The sequence below is a fragment of the Zeugodacus cucurbitae genome, chromosome 3, assembly GCF_028554725.1.
Source record: "Zeugodacus cucurbitae isolate PBARC_wt_2022May chromosome 3, idZeuCucr1.2, whole genome shotgun sequence".
In the NCBI taxonomy this organism is placed as follows: domain Eukaryota; kingdom Metazoa; phylum Arthropoda; class Insecta; order Diptera; family Tephritidae; genus Zeugodacus; species Zeugodacus cucurbitae.
In genome coordinates this window covers 58,861,355-58,878,882 of record NC_071668.1, presented here as the reverse complement: position 1 = coordinate 58,878,882, position 17,528 = coordinate 58,861,355, and the positions used below count along the sequence as shown (strand labels likewise).

Here is a 17,528-nt window from a genome sequence, read left to right as displayed (position 1 = left end):
GTAAATGTGTAAATATTAGCATATGCATGAAAGTAAATAAACTTTATATACAAGTGTTAATAGGTGTGTAAGCTTTAAAAAATTAGTTTTCCAACGTGCTTTACATATTTGTATATATGTGCATACGTATGTAAGTATGAATGTAGAAATGTGAATGACCAGCGTGACATTGGTAAATTATCACAGATAACACATATTAGTGGATATGTAATATACATATATACACACATACATACATACATAAGTCATAACCAACAAATATATACATATGCATATTTATATAATAATTTCCTTTTGACGCGCTACAAAATTTGTTCGATAATTTCGTATTTAGATAAAGTGGCGTGAGATTTTTTCGCAAAGGAGCAAAGTCTAAATAGCAAAAAAATAACAAATAAGAAATATAAAAACAAAATAAATAAAAATAGTAAAAAAAACATAAATCTAAATAAAAAAAGTTATTTGTGAAGCTTTTTTTAAGAAAGTCAGCAGCAAATATTCTGTTGTTGGTTTAGAATATTTGTATGGGTCGAAGTGTTTATAATATTTATGTAATATTTTTTACTTATATACATGTGGCTATTTAATATGTATGCATGTATATGTAATACTGATACTGAAGAAATTTAGAGAATGCCCCGCCCACATACATACATGCCTTCGTATTACATGACCTTGAATTTGTTTTTCGTTTTTCAAAATATGAATATTTTGTTTGCTTGGTGAAAATCCAAAAAAATATTAAATTTTTTTCTAAAACAATTTTTTTGACTTTAGCAACTTCTGACTTAAATATATTTAATTTGATCTCTTTGTAAAAAACTAAATATTTGAAATCGATTTCTATTAAAAATGTCTCATAAACATCAAATTTGCTTAGTTAATTGGCTGAAAATTGCGTAATAATAGTCACATTTATAGCTTGAGTGTAAAAAAGGAGCTAAGTCGAGTTAAGTTGTTTTATCAAATTAGGACGGAAATTTATGGAAATTAATTATTATTTTTTTAACTATTAAATGAAAGATTTCAAGCCCTTTTAACCCACTTGTTACATAAATATAAAATTATGCAAATATATATACATATAAATACATACATACATATATATAGCTTTCCACACACTCAAAAGCCTCAATATCAATTGAAATTCTTGGCATGTCACTCAATCGCTATCACTTATCACTTACGTTTTATAAGGAATTGACTGTTTATTATGCTTTTTGCCACTTGAAACTTTTGACTTTTATTCTATTTTCACACAATTTACTAACAAAGCAACACATTCTTTTCCTATTTTCCATATTTGTTTACAAAATTTATTATTATTTTTTTTTTTAATTCGCATGAAATTCTTCACTGCAAATTGCAAATACGCGCATAAGATTAACAATAATTATTGATTGTTTACACTTCTCGTGTGCAAAATTCACGCTAATAGTTGTTTTTCTCTCATGCGAGAATAAAAACAAATGAAGCGAGCATTTTTTGGGTTCGCTCTGTGCCATTTCAAATTGAGTTGTGCTACTAAATATGTATAAAGTGTTATTAGCGAATTGTCGTCAGCAATCAGCGCGTAGACAGGGAAATTAATTTTCAATACTCATAAAGCATCTAGCAAGCTATAAATATTTCTGTATTTCAATATTTTCCTGAAATAAATTTAGGGCGCAGTTTTCTAATATACAAAACGCGGAAATCAGCCATAATTGTTGATTTTAATTTGAAAGATAATTTTTTTTGCTTTTGAAATTCAGAAAAAAATTAAAAAAAAAATTAAAGTTGAAAAAAAAATTTAAGATTTTTTAAACACACCCAAAAGCCTCAATATCAAAAATGTAAGATTTTTTAAATTTTTTTTGTTTTTAAATCAATATTTTTAAGTAATGTTTTTTTTTTGTGGCCTATTCTAGCGGTGACTGAAATAATTATGTTACTTGGTGATAATAATAACAATTATTGCTAAAGTAAAAATTTATTTAATAAAAAATATTTGTTTTTGGAAATTGGTAAAAGAATTATTGAAAAAAAAAAATTTATATGAAATTTTAATATAAAAATATTTATTAAAAAATATGTCTATATGTGTAATATTAAAAAAAAATAACAAAAAGCGCTCGGTCACTCCAAAAACTTTAAATGCGTTTTTTATTAAACTATGTTTTTTGAACTGGTGACAACTGTAACACGAAAATCGCTCAGCAGAGTTTAATGACACAGCTTTTAAAATACATAATAATCCAGGTTCTGATCGAAGCTTTTTTTGTTTTTCAAAAATTTAAATTTTTTAATACCAATTAACTGTTGATTTTTTCCGAATTTTTTTCCCGCCATTTTGTTAATTTTTGAAAAAAAAAAACTTCGATCAGGGCCAGGATTATCTATTTATAAAACTAATTTTTCTTATACAATTGATTTTAGATGAATCTCCAAGGACTTACAAGGTCAATACAAAGAGCTATAACTTTGGAAAATGAAAATGTTCGTGACTTCAAGTTAAAACATTGTGTAATAATGCCATATTATTACTTTTGTAAAATAAAATGATTTAATAGCAAAAAAAGATTTTCTAAAAAATCAAATTTTTTCATGCTTTGACTACCCCTAATCCCTTAAGTATGTATATATCACGAAAAACGTGATCTTGCATTTATAAATATTTTATAAGTGAAATAGATACAGATTTACACTTTTTTTTACTAAAGATACTTCTTGAACTCAATTATATAAATATTTTTTTGCTTCCACTATATTGTAATAATTTAAATCTTTCACAGTATTAAAAAAAAAATAATAATTTATGTAAATACATGGTAAAATTTATTTTATATAATAGGGTATAGTATATAGTATAAATACTATACAAACACCTTGGTTTTGAAAAGAAAGTTCGATACTTTCAATTTTCATACGAAAGAAATTGTATAACATAAATTTACAGTTAAGTAATAATAATATCAGCACGAATTTTAGATTCGAAAATTATTACTTGAGCATGGAAAGTAATATGAACATATTTATGTATGCCTGAATGTATGTACATATATACATATACATATTTGAATGTATGTATATGTAAGATGTGTTAATTGTTCGTTCGAAGTTTTTTTAACTTCAATTTAAAGAAAGTTGTACAAATATAAAACGTTTTTGTGTGGAAATAAAATAACAAAAAATATTTTTTTTATAAATTTCATAAAAGAAAATAATAAAAAATAAAAACTAGCATAATATTTGCCTTTCAAATGAAAAAATCATTCGATTTTGGCAACCAAAATAATATTTATATACACATTACGTATGTATGTATTGTATATATTGATAATGCCATATTTCCAAACCAACTATCGCGTGATTTTTCGAATAAGAACTATGCGTACACACCCAAAATATTCTCACACATACTAGATGAATACATACATACATACATCTCTACACATTAACCATGAGCTGTAAATACCATGCATTCAACTCGTTTACGCGTTTCTAGATCATTCCATTCACGCCAAGTGACGACCTTTTCTTGTAAGCAAGCAATCGCTCTCGCACAACACGCGATATCTAGCATTACAAGCATATCTATGCAAGTGTGTGTTTGCGTGCATATGTAGGTGAACAGGCCCCCAAAAAATCAGCCAATTACACTGCAGCAGCAGCCGTCGCAGTCAACAGGAAATGGCAGCACTTGAAATTGTTTTTGTTGCTTTTGTGTGCATAGCCCAGCGCTAGTTGCTGCTTAGGGTGTTATGAAAACGTTCACATGATGTTTGCTGTAATGACAGTGTTTGTAGCAAGTGATTGCCGAAATCAAGGACAGCGAATTTGTGTGTTTTTACAGCAACGTTTTTTGGGTGTGTCTGAAGTTCTGATAAGATACAGTTAGTTTTATGTGAAAATTTATGGTTTCTTTATGAATAGGATCTTAATATGTGTGTTTTTTTGTATTTCGTTAACAGATTAAATGCACACATTTAAAAACTTTCATTGATATATGTTAATCCGATAATTATTGAAATAAATATTTTTTCTTTTGTATTTCAATATCTTTAGAATCCATTTAATTATAAAAAACAATAACTAAATTTCATGAAAATACATTATGTATATGAAAGAATGCATAACAAACTTTAGATGTGTGAATTTCCATAATTTTTAATACTTTTTAAGTAAATCGTTGTGGAGTTACTCCGAATTTTAAGATATCTACACTCTGATAAGGTAAACTAAATAAAATTATGAAACAAATCGCACACAATTAACAGAATAACGGTACTTATAAGAATCTCCGAAGTTCTTATGATTTTTTAAGACTTAAAGGCTACGTCTTAAACCCGTAATACTGTCAAATGTTTATTAAAATTACACTATTCTACATACTTTTAGATAATACTGATTGATTGATAATAATCGAGCCGGATTGGTCTATGAAATATTAAGTGTATATTTTAAAACAAGAATACTTATTGAAGCAGATATGTCTATTTTTAACTAAAAAAATATTTTTGGAAAATAAATAAAAAAGTAGTCGATTCGTTGAGATATTTAAGCTAGATATTTGAGCTTTGCTCAATTAGAAAATAAATTATTATAGTTGTGAAAATAATAATACCAGAGACCTCATTAAAGTCGTATAATTACTTGAAACTGAAATTGTTTTTATTTATTTGTTCATCAGTCTGTCTGTTCGAATTAGCACTCTCCGGGAAGAGTTCTTTGCTAAGGAGAGATACATATTTGAGAAGTATTTTCTGAAATTTTTATTAAAAAAAAAACTCAGTAAACGCAGGTACCTTCCTCTCCCTTGATGTCTCAAAAAATATTCCTGCCCTGGGCAGCTTAATTCAGTATTGCTTCATATAAAATCAATAAACCAAAAAATAATTTGGATAAATCTTGTTAATGAATGCAGGAAAAAAAGAAAATACTAAAATTTGAGTTTTTGACAAAATTTTAACAAAATACTCAATGTTTTTGTAAAATTTTCGCCATATATTGGCTCGAAATAATTAGTTGTAATAAAGAAAAATAAAAATCCTTCATTCAAAAACTGTTATTTTAAAGATGTGTTCAAAATCGCTTCATAACTTTCCTAGTAATCGTGTCCACCGGCTTGAAAAATTTAGTTTTGAGATAAATGTGTTTAAAATTTTAAATCAAAACTTACGTGGCCTGATGAGCGGAAAAGGGTCTATCTCTTAGAATTTTATTCTGATCCATTTGATATTTTTGGATATATTTTTAACATATTGTACTATTTAATAATACAAAAATTCAAAATTTGAAACCCTCTTAACCCCTTAAAGCAAAATTTATACTTATTAACAAAAAATGTTCAAAGAAACAGAAATAAACATTTATCTCATTTTTCGTTTAGACTAGATTCAACACATATTAAGTACTTCATATTATTCAAATACCACCAAGTTGCATGGGTATAAAAGGTTATGGTTGCGACCGTACTTAAACCCTCCTTACTTGACTTTGAACTCTCCAACTTTTTGTTACAATTTCCCCTTCCAATTCTTTGCTACACTTTTCCCCAAATTCTTGTATATAAACAGAGTTATTTATGGAATGCATTATTTATGTGATGTGATCATATAAAAACAAAGGGAGTACTGATGAATAAAATAACAAAACGCTTGCAACTTACCGTCACTTTGAGCGCTTCCGCTCGTTTAAACTGCATATCGAAGAGCATCAAGAGCACTGTGAAAAATGTCAGCCAACTGACATTTTGTGTGTGGTTGTTGTTGTGGTGTTTGGCAAGCAAACGCTGTAGTAAACGGTGCGCTGGTGACATTGTGTGATTTTTTGTAATTTTTTGTTTTTATTTAAACAAATTAAAATCGCTAGTAAAACTTTTTACACGTTTCGTCTCTTGAGAATTAAGTTATTATTTTTTTTTTGGCAATTTGTTTGCCGCGTTATTTTTGTTTTAAAAAATTATTTGCAAATTTTCACGTCACTAACACTAGTTATGTTTGTTTGTTTCTCTTTAACGCTTAATTTTTGTGTTGCCACGCGCATTTACCACTTCATTTATTTTGTAATCTCACAAATAATTGACTTTTACGCAAAAAGTAACTTTTTCGATTTTTTTTCTCGATTTATTACTACTCACACACATTCACTTTTTTGCGGCTCTACGCTTGTAAATAGCGGTATTTCTTGTAATATGGCGTGGTGTTTTTCGTTGTCTCTTTTTCAACGCTCTTTTAGTAATCAGCTGTTTAAGGCGCGTTACGTTGTGGGCAGTTATGAGTCAATTAAAAAAAAAATCATACGATCGTATGATAAATTATTATTTCTGAGTTGTTGTTGGAATATGTTGACTAATAAATTAAAATGATTGCTTAAGCTCGTTGATATTAATAGTTCTTTCATAAAAAGTCAGGATTGTATCAGCCTATTATTTCAATCTTTGGAGTAGTTTTGGGGTTTTAGCACTTTGAATTTGTTTTAAGACTACTTCTTCGTTGATCTAACAAACTGAACTATTGTTATACTTCAGTTTTCGGAGATATTGCTGGCTTGTTGTAAGATTTTTGAATTTACTAGAGTATAATGCTTTATTTCCAACTGCTTACCAAGAAACCAGGATCACAAACATCCCTTTCTTGTTTGCAGTAAATCTCTTGAATTTACACCAAAACTTCTGGTTCAATCTAGTGATTTTTTAGCCGTTAACTCCACCTAATATTTCTCTACACCAACACACTATACACCAAACTCCAGCTCCACCAAATTATGTACGGTCACTGCAAGCAAACCGCCTTTGGTCGGCTTCACTAGCCGTCCTTCACGCTTCACTTTACTGATTTCTGATTTCTCCTTGTCACAACTCGTCTGACTCTATGCGTACTCCAAAACCGTATATGAAACCTCTTCCTTAGTTGGTTCACTCGTCGGTTGTCTAAGCAACTGACCTACTTTATACAGTTTGCTGCAATCCAATTCGGTTCGATGCTCCGTTGACTAAGTCGCACGCGTCTCAATTGAATTTGTAGTAATACTAAATAAAATATTTACACGAAAACTGACTAAATAATAGACACTTTAGCGCTTGCTGCCGTCTGCTGTCGTCTGACTATTTGCCACGGCCGGACTTGTTCGACTGTTGTGCGCTAATGACTAGTGCTGTTGTTTTGGCTTCAGTTTCAACGCTTCGCAGTGACGGCGGTCTCTCGCACACATTAATTGTTGTTGTTGTTGCTGTTGACTCGTTGCCAGTATGTAGTATTACTTCTATTGCGTTTGCCGCGATAATTTAATTGTTTTTTGTGTGTTTTCTTTTTCTTTCTGACGTTAGATTATTTTTAGTGTGTTTTGTGTGTATTTCTGCGTTTGATTGGTTTTCCTTGTTTTTTTGTTTGTATCAGGTTTTGTAAACACTTTTTTGGAGAGTTTTTGAAGGGAGTTTTGTAAGTCTTCACTTCACTGCAGTTGCTGTTATTTTTTGTAGTTTTATTTAAAGTAATTATTGTTGTTGCTTTTTCTTTTTGTTTTATTAAAAATCTTAATTTTTGAGTTATTGATTTGATTTTGGAAATTAATTGACGGAGAATTTTTATTTTTGCTTTGTTTATTCTTTTTTGCTTTTCTCGTTGCTGAGTTATGAATTTGTCATTTTTTTTTATAATTTTGCAATTTATTTCATTGTAATATACACTATTGTCACTTAAATTAGCATACACTCCAAATGCCAAAATTCAATATTCTAAAAATTCGATTTGTTTTACAGTTGTGCGCAGAATAACAGCGGCATTAAATAATATAACTTTGAAGTTGACTCCAAGATTTTTGGACCTAAAATGAAAAAGAAAAAATATTTGTTGTAAATAATTATGATTTTTTTAATATTTAATTATTTTTATTACATGACAGTATAGAAATGTAAAAAAAAATAGACTTTAATTGGTGAATTAGTTAGAAATTTGTCAACAAAAACCAAAGAAATATTTCTTTTGATAAATAAGATTCACCAAAAAATAAAATAATTGCAGAATTAAATTGAGAAATTCTTTTATAAAACTTTCTTTAATGGCCTTGACCTCAGTTTTTAATTTATTTGTTAATTATATATTCTGCATTAAAACATAGTTTTTCATAGAACTCAAAGTTATGCTTGAAAAATCTGCAAAACTGTTAAATTATAATAGCTTTTATCTTATTTAAGGAGGTAGGTGGGTTTTAGAGGTTGAAAACAAGGGTATTTTTTACATTTTTTTAAATATGTACAGTGGAACTTCTCTAACTCGACTCATCATAATCAACAAAAAAACTTCGAGTTATAGAATTTTCATTAAAACATAAAATTTTTCAAAAAGCTGTAATATATAGATTTATGCACTGTTTTATATTTTTTATTATTTACTTCGCAAAAAGTTTTATTTAAATACATTAATTTGTAATTTTGTTTGTTGCAGTTTGCTATTGGTTGGCTCTTGACGTCTGTATCCCATGCTTTTGTTACATGATTTATGAAATCCATTAGTGTAATATCATACTTTTTGTTCGCCTCCATACGATATAGAGGGACTCTTTTAAAATTCTGCCTCGATAGTACAATTTTAAATTTTTTATTATGCCGGACCAAATAGTTCGATTTATGAAAGGAAATTTGTATGAAATTTGCCTTCTATTGTCACTTCAAGAGTTCAAGTTATGGAGAACTTCGAGTTAGGGAAGGAAATTTGTATGAAATTTGGCTTCTAAATGTTATTGCCAATTCACCTGTTCGAGTTATGGAGATCTTCGAGTTATAGTCGAGTTATGGAAGTTCCACTGTAATATTATATATTTCATTTAAACAATTCAGCATTTTTATATACAAACTCGTCCCTTGATATCTCATCTTCCATGACGTCTCAAAAAAAATACTTCTCATAACACATTCTAACTCATTATTGGTTCATCTAAAATCCTTAAATCAAAAATATTATGATAGTGCATGGATAAATCTGGCATTGAACGAAGGAAAAAGAAAAAGTAAAATATAAAAATTTTAATTTTCGTCAAACTTTCGCAATATATTGACTTGAAAAAAGAGTTGTTATAAAAATATAAAAAAATCCTTCGTTCAATAACTAGATATTGTTATTTCATAGAAATAATAAAACTTGAACAAAATCGTTACATAACTTTTCATAAATCGTGTCCACTGCATTTAAAAATTGAGTTTTGAGATGAATGCGTTTAAAGCTTTTAATTGAAACTGACGCAACCTGTTGGGCGGCACTTCAAAAGGGTCTATGTCATAGAATTTTATTCGAATCCATTTTGCATTTTCCGAGAATATTTTAAACATATTTTATTATTTAGCAAGATAACAAAATTACAATTTTAAAACCCACCTATCTCCTTAAAGTATAAATATTGGAATTTCAATACTTGATCAATTTATAATGTGATTTTTGTTAACTATGGACATTTTTAATATAAAAGTCATAAACTATGTTATATTTTCTTCTGCTATTCTAGACAGTAATAAATCTTTGACTAAACTTATTTTTTTTCTTTTCATAATTTTTGAGATTATATATAAATAATAAAAAAATTCTTTATTTTTAGTCTTTTTGCTATTATTATAAATTAATTTGCACAATTTATACTTCAAAATTTTTATACATATGAGTTTGAATAAACAATTTTCAAATCACTGCTAATTTTCTGCACGCTAGTGTATACACACATTTTTGTTTCATATTCATAGTTTTTGTAATCTGAACAAAAAAAGACACCCAATTAAACTGCTCAGCTGTGGCGAATAACGATAGTGGACACTTCTCCCTACACTCTCGCTCACACACACCCACTACTCTCTGCACTAAAGTGGGTGTGAATGCTTTGTAGCTGTGTATTTGTTGTTGGCGATTTACACTTGTTGCGTTCACTAGTTTATTATGCAGTGTTGTTGGCAGAACAAGTTTTATTTTTTTCAAATTTTAAATTTTTCTATTATTACTTACACACATATAGATTTTTTTGATTTTTTGTGTTTTTGTCACAGTTTGTGTTGCTAAACTCACAGCCACTGCATTCTTAATTATATTGCATATTTATATATGTATGTATTTATATATGTATATACGATTATTTTTGCTTTGTCATTTATATATTTATTAAATTACGCATTTTGTAATTGTAAAAGATTTGAAAGGTAAGAGAGAAAGAGTCGCAATAGTTTTTATCAAAAATATGTGCGATTAGTAATTTCATTGTTTACTAGGTCAAATTACGATTCTATTTTCATACATATGCGGATATAGATATATTTTATAAATATTTTTAATTGCAATGTACTTTGATTAAGCGCTTGAGTGCAACAAGAAAAAAACATTTCAGAGATAAAAAAGTGGGTTTGTCTCCAATCATGTGTACTTATGTGTATATGTAATATGTACTTGAAGTACAATAGTTTTTGTGTGGACGATATTTAATTCTTTATAGCGAAATTGTTACTGTATTTATCATATATAAAGGTTAAAAGATAAGGTGCAAAGATTGTTGACCAAGTCATGTATGATATTGAACTATTGGGAGTAAGCTAAGTCAAGGTAGATAAAAAATAAGAACAAAATATGTATTATCAACAGCTTTTGCGGATTTTTTCACGATTAAATTCAAATTCAAAAAATTAAAAAAAATGGTCAATATAACGGTAACGGTATGTCTATGTGCCCGACCACATCCCGATTTTTTGCCGATGCCGATTTTTCACGTTTTCTCCAAGAACGCTGGGCCGTCAGCTGTATATATTTATTCTATTAAGGACAAATAGGAGCTTTGAGGCCGATCTTCGAAAATAGTAGGTCTAGATCCACTAGGTCTTTAGTAATTTGTATCTCGCGTTGTATAAGTGCGATCGATATTTTTGAAGATGAAGCTCGAAGTCTGGCTATGATACGAAATCGATAAAATTCCTAAGGATGGTTACTGTCAAGCGAAAATAGTTATGGTGTGATAGGGAGGATATAATCTATAATGCGCAGCTTCCCTCGACTAATTCTTAATTCGACAATCTACCGTAAACAATGGAAGCGTTTGAAGGGGTTCAATTGCATAGAGGGCTTTGGATAATAGAAGAGAAACCTTATCAGAACAATGGCAGGCCACACGCATTGAATGTGCCTCACCAGAAGCTCCGGGAGCTTGGTTGGAAGATTCTTATGTAGTCACCAGGTCCGACTGAACCTGGCACCAAGTGTATAATACTCGTTCCTGTCTATGGTATGGCGAATGATGGTTTCTTGTGAAAAATTCGCCTCAAGAGAAACTTAAAAAAACAACGGGGAAAAAGAATTTCTATGAGAGTGGCATTTTGGCATTATCTACAAAATCTCAACGAGTTGTCGAACAAAAATTTGCATATTTGACATAAGTCTAAGCATTCTTACTGTCTTATATAAAACTTTCAATTTAATGCAAAAGTATTGAATTTCTGTATACTAGACTTTATATTATTATCGCGAAGAATGAATCTAACTGTTTTTGTTTTTTATAAGGTACTGTATGTTATTATAATAACAGAATAATTCAAACTTTATGCTTTTAAGAAATCAAAAAAAGTAAAAAGTACAAAGTATCGGTTAAGGATCGATACCGATTTTCGCTGATACTGGATGTTGCTGAACCCGAAATCGAATTTTGTAATTTGTGAGAACAACACACGGCTGATAATTTGGACGTGATGAACATCAGTTCCACATCATCAACAGAAGAGCTGTTTTCAAGGCTTTAACTTAAATCTGAACTTATCTGCTACTATTTATTATCTTTTTAAAAATCTATGGAAATATAATTACGAAGTTAATGCTTTCGCAAAAGAGAAAGAACTTAAATCTAGTTGAGTAATTGAGATTTTGAGGAATCAAGGAACCGACAATATTTAACTAATCCAAAAATCATTTAGTCAAAAATCCGTGCCTTATGTTAGAGTTATTATTGTTCAACATTTCTTAAAGTTATACCGCAAATTAGGGTAATTGAATCTGCTAATATATCTAAATATAATAATAATAGGTGGGCATACCTACTTTTAATATCATTTAGGTATAGCAATTTATTTCAGGTAAGAAAAGGTTCAAGCTCATTTCGTTATTATGGTACTGCTTATTCGGTGATATGAAATGATCAAAAAGTCGTTCTACTTTAACAATCCCATAATTTTTCAACACAGGCTAGATTCGGGCTTAATAAATTAGTTCAAGAAGTTCAATTTTTCCTTAAATAAACCAAAAAATGATTATTTGGTAAAGAGAATTTGAATTGCAGATTTTAAAACATTTGAGCCAGGTATGCTACGATCGAGTTGTAAAGAGTCAACGATCTTGACGCCTGCAAACCGACAGACTTTGAGTTTTTTGAATGATTTTTGAGAAATAATTTGCTGAGTTAACTATTTATTATTAATATTATTTTCTGCACTTAAATTTAGATTATGAAATTTTTTGTTTTTTTTTTTTTATTAAATTTCGGAGTTTTTAAATCAATTTTCATATAATACGAGTATAAATCAACAACTGATGAGAGCTTAGTGCCTCACATGCCGTTACACTTGATTAAATAATTCGTTTATAAATTGTTGGCTTTGCATACATACAATAATCTCATTATACACACTAATTAATTTAAAATGATTTCATATTTTAGCGTTGCATTTTCAAAACTTCAAAGCGATTACAATTAATTATTTTTATTTCTTATCACAAGTTACATATAAACACCAACACATTTACATAACTGTATTATCATCTATCAAACAAACTACTACTTTGCTTATACACTTACACTGTTTCACTTGTGCTCACTTTGTGCTGTTTCCTTCATTTATTTGAATTTATTTGCATGCATCTACCATACATATAAATATAATTGCGGCACGCGTGTATTTCGAGGTGTGTGCGTTATTGTTGGCCTTTGCTGCCATACTGACTTTGTGTGCGTGCGCCAAGAAGTTCCTTACCTACATACTTACATGCATGCACAATGAACTGGAACACAACGCACGCATGCATGAGCAATTTTGTTAGAAATCTTGAAGTGCCGCTGATTTTCTGTTTTTTTTTCAGGGTGCACAATAAATCGCTTTTGACCTTTCTAACCTTATCTTGTCATTCTGGAATATTTTGCTTCACTTTTATTACGCGTAAATCTTAAAATGCGGCGTTTTGTGGCTTTCGACGGTTCAAATAGTCACACAAAAGTGCTGGCAGGTACCAGGCTGACAGGCGCGGTTTGTTTTTGTTTTGCGAGATATTTAAATGTATGCGTGCGAGTATGACTTTGCATTTTACCTGCGCTTGTTTGGTTGTTGTTGGCGGAGGAAAAGGTTAAAAGGATACATATATATTCGTATGTATGCCTATACTTATAGGCATGTAGTGTAATTATAATTTTCTTTGCACGAAATTTGTTTTCAACATTCTCAAATACGCGTTTTAATAACTTCTCTGTAGTTCTTAAGGCGTTGCCACAACAGTCAGGTCAACGGAAATTGAACGTACTCGTTATTTATTCGGACCATATAATGTTGTTCTCGGCAGTATACCTCTAAAATATTTCGAGAACATTCTCTGTCGCTTCAACGACGATGATAATCTGCTTAAATAATTCGGGAACTTCTTAAACAATACGTATACTTTGTAGATGGTGGTATATTGTCGCTAAATTCATATTTCGAAGATTGTTTATTTCGAAAGATTTTGCCTGTCATATTTTTGCTTTTGACTTTAGAGCAACCATTTCCATTACTATTCCAATATAGACTGTCTTTATTTGGGTATGAACCAAATATCGTAGTGAAATGAAAAAGAAAATACCAAATATTGTTGACTAAGAACTTCATTTCGGACCAAATTCAAAATACTCCACAATATTCCATACAAACTCTAACCATAAAACTTCCTTCCACGATTCTATAATCGTAAGTTTTTTTCTCAATCGTTTCGCAGGATAGCGAGATTTTCCAGCTGGATCCATTTTAAAAGCATGGTGAGGAGTTAATTCAGAAGACGTTGCCTTATGACCATACTAAAGCTCTTGGTATTCGACTAATCGACTAACCAAATTAACCGGATAGGGCATTATTCGAATAATGATATTTGGTTTGCAATATCCGGATAGTCATAAGCCGTCGACTATTCGTTTATTCGAATAATCGGTTTTCAAGCTATTCGAACAGTTTTAGGAACCCTTATCCATATCGTTATATTGTTTGTGCCGCTCATCGTTCTACTGCTGAACATTCTCACAAACCCATGAATGTTTCTCTCTTTGCCCATATTATGTAAATGAGGAGGTAATAATCCGGATATTGTACATACTTGTAGCTCCCTAAATAGAATACTGACTATATCTACACCTACTATGTCTTGTAGCAGCAACAGGAGAGATTACATTTATCAGTCGTAAACTATCTAAATACTAGACCATCAACACTCGCTAGCTATTTTTATTCAAGAACTGATCGTAGTTAAGATTCCACCCCACATACCATTAAAAACTGAACTGCATAGATCTAGGATCATCGAAGATCTATAATGCATTTAGATTGGTTACATCAGATTGATTTCCGTTAGCGCTTATTTTTTATTCTAAGGGGTAAAGCCCTTTCTATTTGAAATTTATTGATGATATGATATGTTTATTCGCCTGGAATGTAAAATATTTTATTTTATTTTTTCTATGAGTTTAATGCTGAAGATTTTATATATCGATCGCAGTATACAAATAATAAATTGAAACAAAACCCAGTTTATTTTGAAAAAAAGTGGAGTCTGCTGATTTGGAAATAAACTGGCTTTCTTACAATTTTTTATTTGAGTCTACTGAAAGACTCAACTTTATTTAGAAATGAATTGGGCTTAAAAATGTTGAGCGAATTTATAGAAAGAAAGTCGATTCTGGTTTGAATTCAAATTTGGATATACGAGTTTTTGAAATATAAAAAAAATTTTAATTTCAATCAAAAATCATTTCAAAATCAATCGAATTTGAGCAGGCAATATATAAAATTGGCCTATAACACCATAATTCTTGTATTGGCGACAAAACCTTCCACTAAACATGAAAAGTGTTTCGTGGGTTCAAAAAATTCGATTTTTTGGTTTATTAATTTCTACAACATCTCAATAATATTATCCTAAATTTTCAAGACGATCCGAATAAGAAACCGATTAGAAAAAAGTTTGAATGAAATAAATAATTTTTTACATAGAAAAAAATATTGAAAATAGACAATTTTTTACTCGACAAAATCTATAAAATTATATATTTCAATTAAACAGTTTGGCATATCAAAGACACATATTTAAACAGTATTGTGTAAAACTTTTATTTAAAAATATAAAACTTTGTCATTGGCATCTCATCTCCTATGACGTGTCAAAAAAAAAAAAATATTGCCATGAACACCATAACTCATGATTGGTTCTTCTAAAAGCAATAAACCCAAAACATTTCGATAGCAGGATAAATCTAGTTAATGAACGAAGAAATATTGAAATTTGAAATTTTTTTTTTACAGAATTTTAACCAAAAAACTTTCTTTTTTGGTAAAATTTTCGTCATATATTGGCTCGAAAAAAATAGTAGTAATAAACTTAAAAAAATACTACGTTCATTAACTAGATAACGTTATTTCAAAGATGTGTGCAAAATTTAAAAAAAAAATTGTTTTTTTTTTCGAGAAATCATGTCCACCGACTTGAAAATTTTAATTTTAAGATAAACCCGTTTAAAGTTTTGTATTAATACTGACGTGGCCTGATGAGCGGAATTTCTCTTAGAATATTACTCGGATTGATTTGATATATTTTGAACATTTTGCACCCTCCTAACCCCTTATGGGGTTATATACAGTTAGACGGCCGAAAAAAAGTGAATTTTCCAGATTTTTTTCTGAGAAAACTTTTTAATTTATTGATCCAAAAATTTATACACATATTATGGTATCTTTTAACTGTATTTTAAGACTTAGTACTAGTAAAAATATTTATTTGAAAAAGAGCTACAGCTGATCTCCAGGAGCTCCTCTCAAAAAAGACGTTTTGTGGTGACCACTATATCTCGGAACTGGATCATATGAAATTAAAAAACCAAACAGATTTCGTTAATTACTAAAAAATATATTTAAGAAGGTCGTGTTAAAATTTGAGACTAATCGGTCTAGCCGTTTTCGAGTAATGTTGGTCACCGACTTTGAAAACATCATTTTGAGAAAAACGCGTTTCCGCTCGGACCTTGTACTTCCAAGCTCTCTGAAATGCCTTTTTCAAATTTGCTTGTAACTTTGAAAATATTCACCGGAACGATATGAAATTTTCTGTGTATTCTTAAATATATGTGCATTAAGAAAATGAAATAAAAAAATCGATTTTTTGAAAATTCGAACTGTATATAACCCCTTAAGTAGTAGTTAAAAATTAATTTTTATTGCTTTTACAATGATGAGTATAAGAAGAATTAAAATTTTTTGTGCATTAGAAACCCAAAACATTATCCTCCTCCCATTTAACCCAATATTTACTATATTTTATTGTTTATAACGGAAGCTGATTATACTGATTTGTAAGTGGACAAAGCAACTAGTATTTAACTATATAACTTTTTCATTTAATATGGTGATTATATAGACTTGATAACTTCTCCTTCTAATAAAATAGAAAATAAAATGCTTAATAAAGAGCTATATAAAATATTGAATAGTGCTAAGCCTTCAAAAAATAGTAAATTCGTTTTAATAAACACCAAAACAGACCAAAGCGAGCAAACAACTCAATTTGGTTTTAAATGACTCCATAAAATATGTCGAAATATGCCTAAAAGCTCAGCAGATCACTACAGGTTATGTATCAATAAGTATTGGGTGCCATCAAAAGAGGCCTGTCTTCGTAGCATAACTTTCGAGCCAGTTTTGAGTTTCAAATATGTGTATGTATGGTACATGCCCACCTGAATATGAAGCAGCAGACTTAGCGGCTGTTATACAAACGAGTATGTACATAAGTACATATGTATGTATGTGTGTATGTCGAAATGCACACATTCCGAAGCATGTGAAATAAAAAAGCTAAAAAAAAAGTGTGTTGTCTGTGGAAAAGTGCAGCCGGTTTTTGAACTCTTGCTGGCCCCAACTGATAACTCAATGAATTTGTGAAATTCACTTGTATATGTACGAATATGTATGTATGTATGTACAGTAGTGCAGGTGAATGCGCATAGTTCATTGAAACGTGATTTTCTCATTTCAGATTAAAATCAATCAGTTCATTAGATGGCGATCACTAATTGGTGGTGGGTTTATTTTTTTGCTCATAATTATTTATGTAAGTAACATAAATACGTATGTGTGTATGTATATGTACAAATAAATTTATATATTTCATATTGAATATTTTTTATATTTTTTTTTACTAATATAAGAAACAAAAAAAATTTTAACAAGTGCTTTTTATATATATTTTATGATATGATAAGTATTCATATATGCAATTATTATTACATTTGTTAATATATGTAGAAATATA

General features: G+C 29.5%; 1 protein-coding gene across 2 annotated transcripts in view; it reads right to left on the bottom strand.

Moving 5' to 3' along the window:
• LOC105216149 (lipase 3) overlaps positions 1-17,528 on the bottom strand; it is a 36,871-nt gene that overhangs the window by 8,679 nt on the left and 10,664 nt on the right. Inside the window, exons 1-2 of one of the 2 annotated variants that reach the window (XM_054227612.1) lie at positions 12,790-12,967; positions 5,651-7,806 (exon numbers count right to left, since the gene is read on the bottom strand). In XM_054227612.1, the coding sequence (XP_054083587.1) occupies positions 5,651-5,800 (150 nt within the window). In that variant the 5' untranslated portion in view covers positions 5,801-7,806; positions 12,790-12,967. Of the gene's footprint in view, positions 1-5,650; positions 7,807-12,789; positions 12,968-17,528 lie in introns of those variants that run through there. The other variant, XM_054227611.1, reaches the window with a different exon arrangement.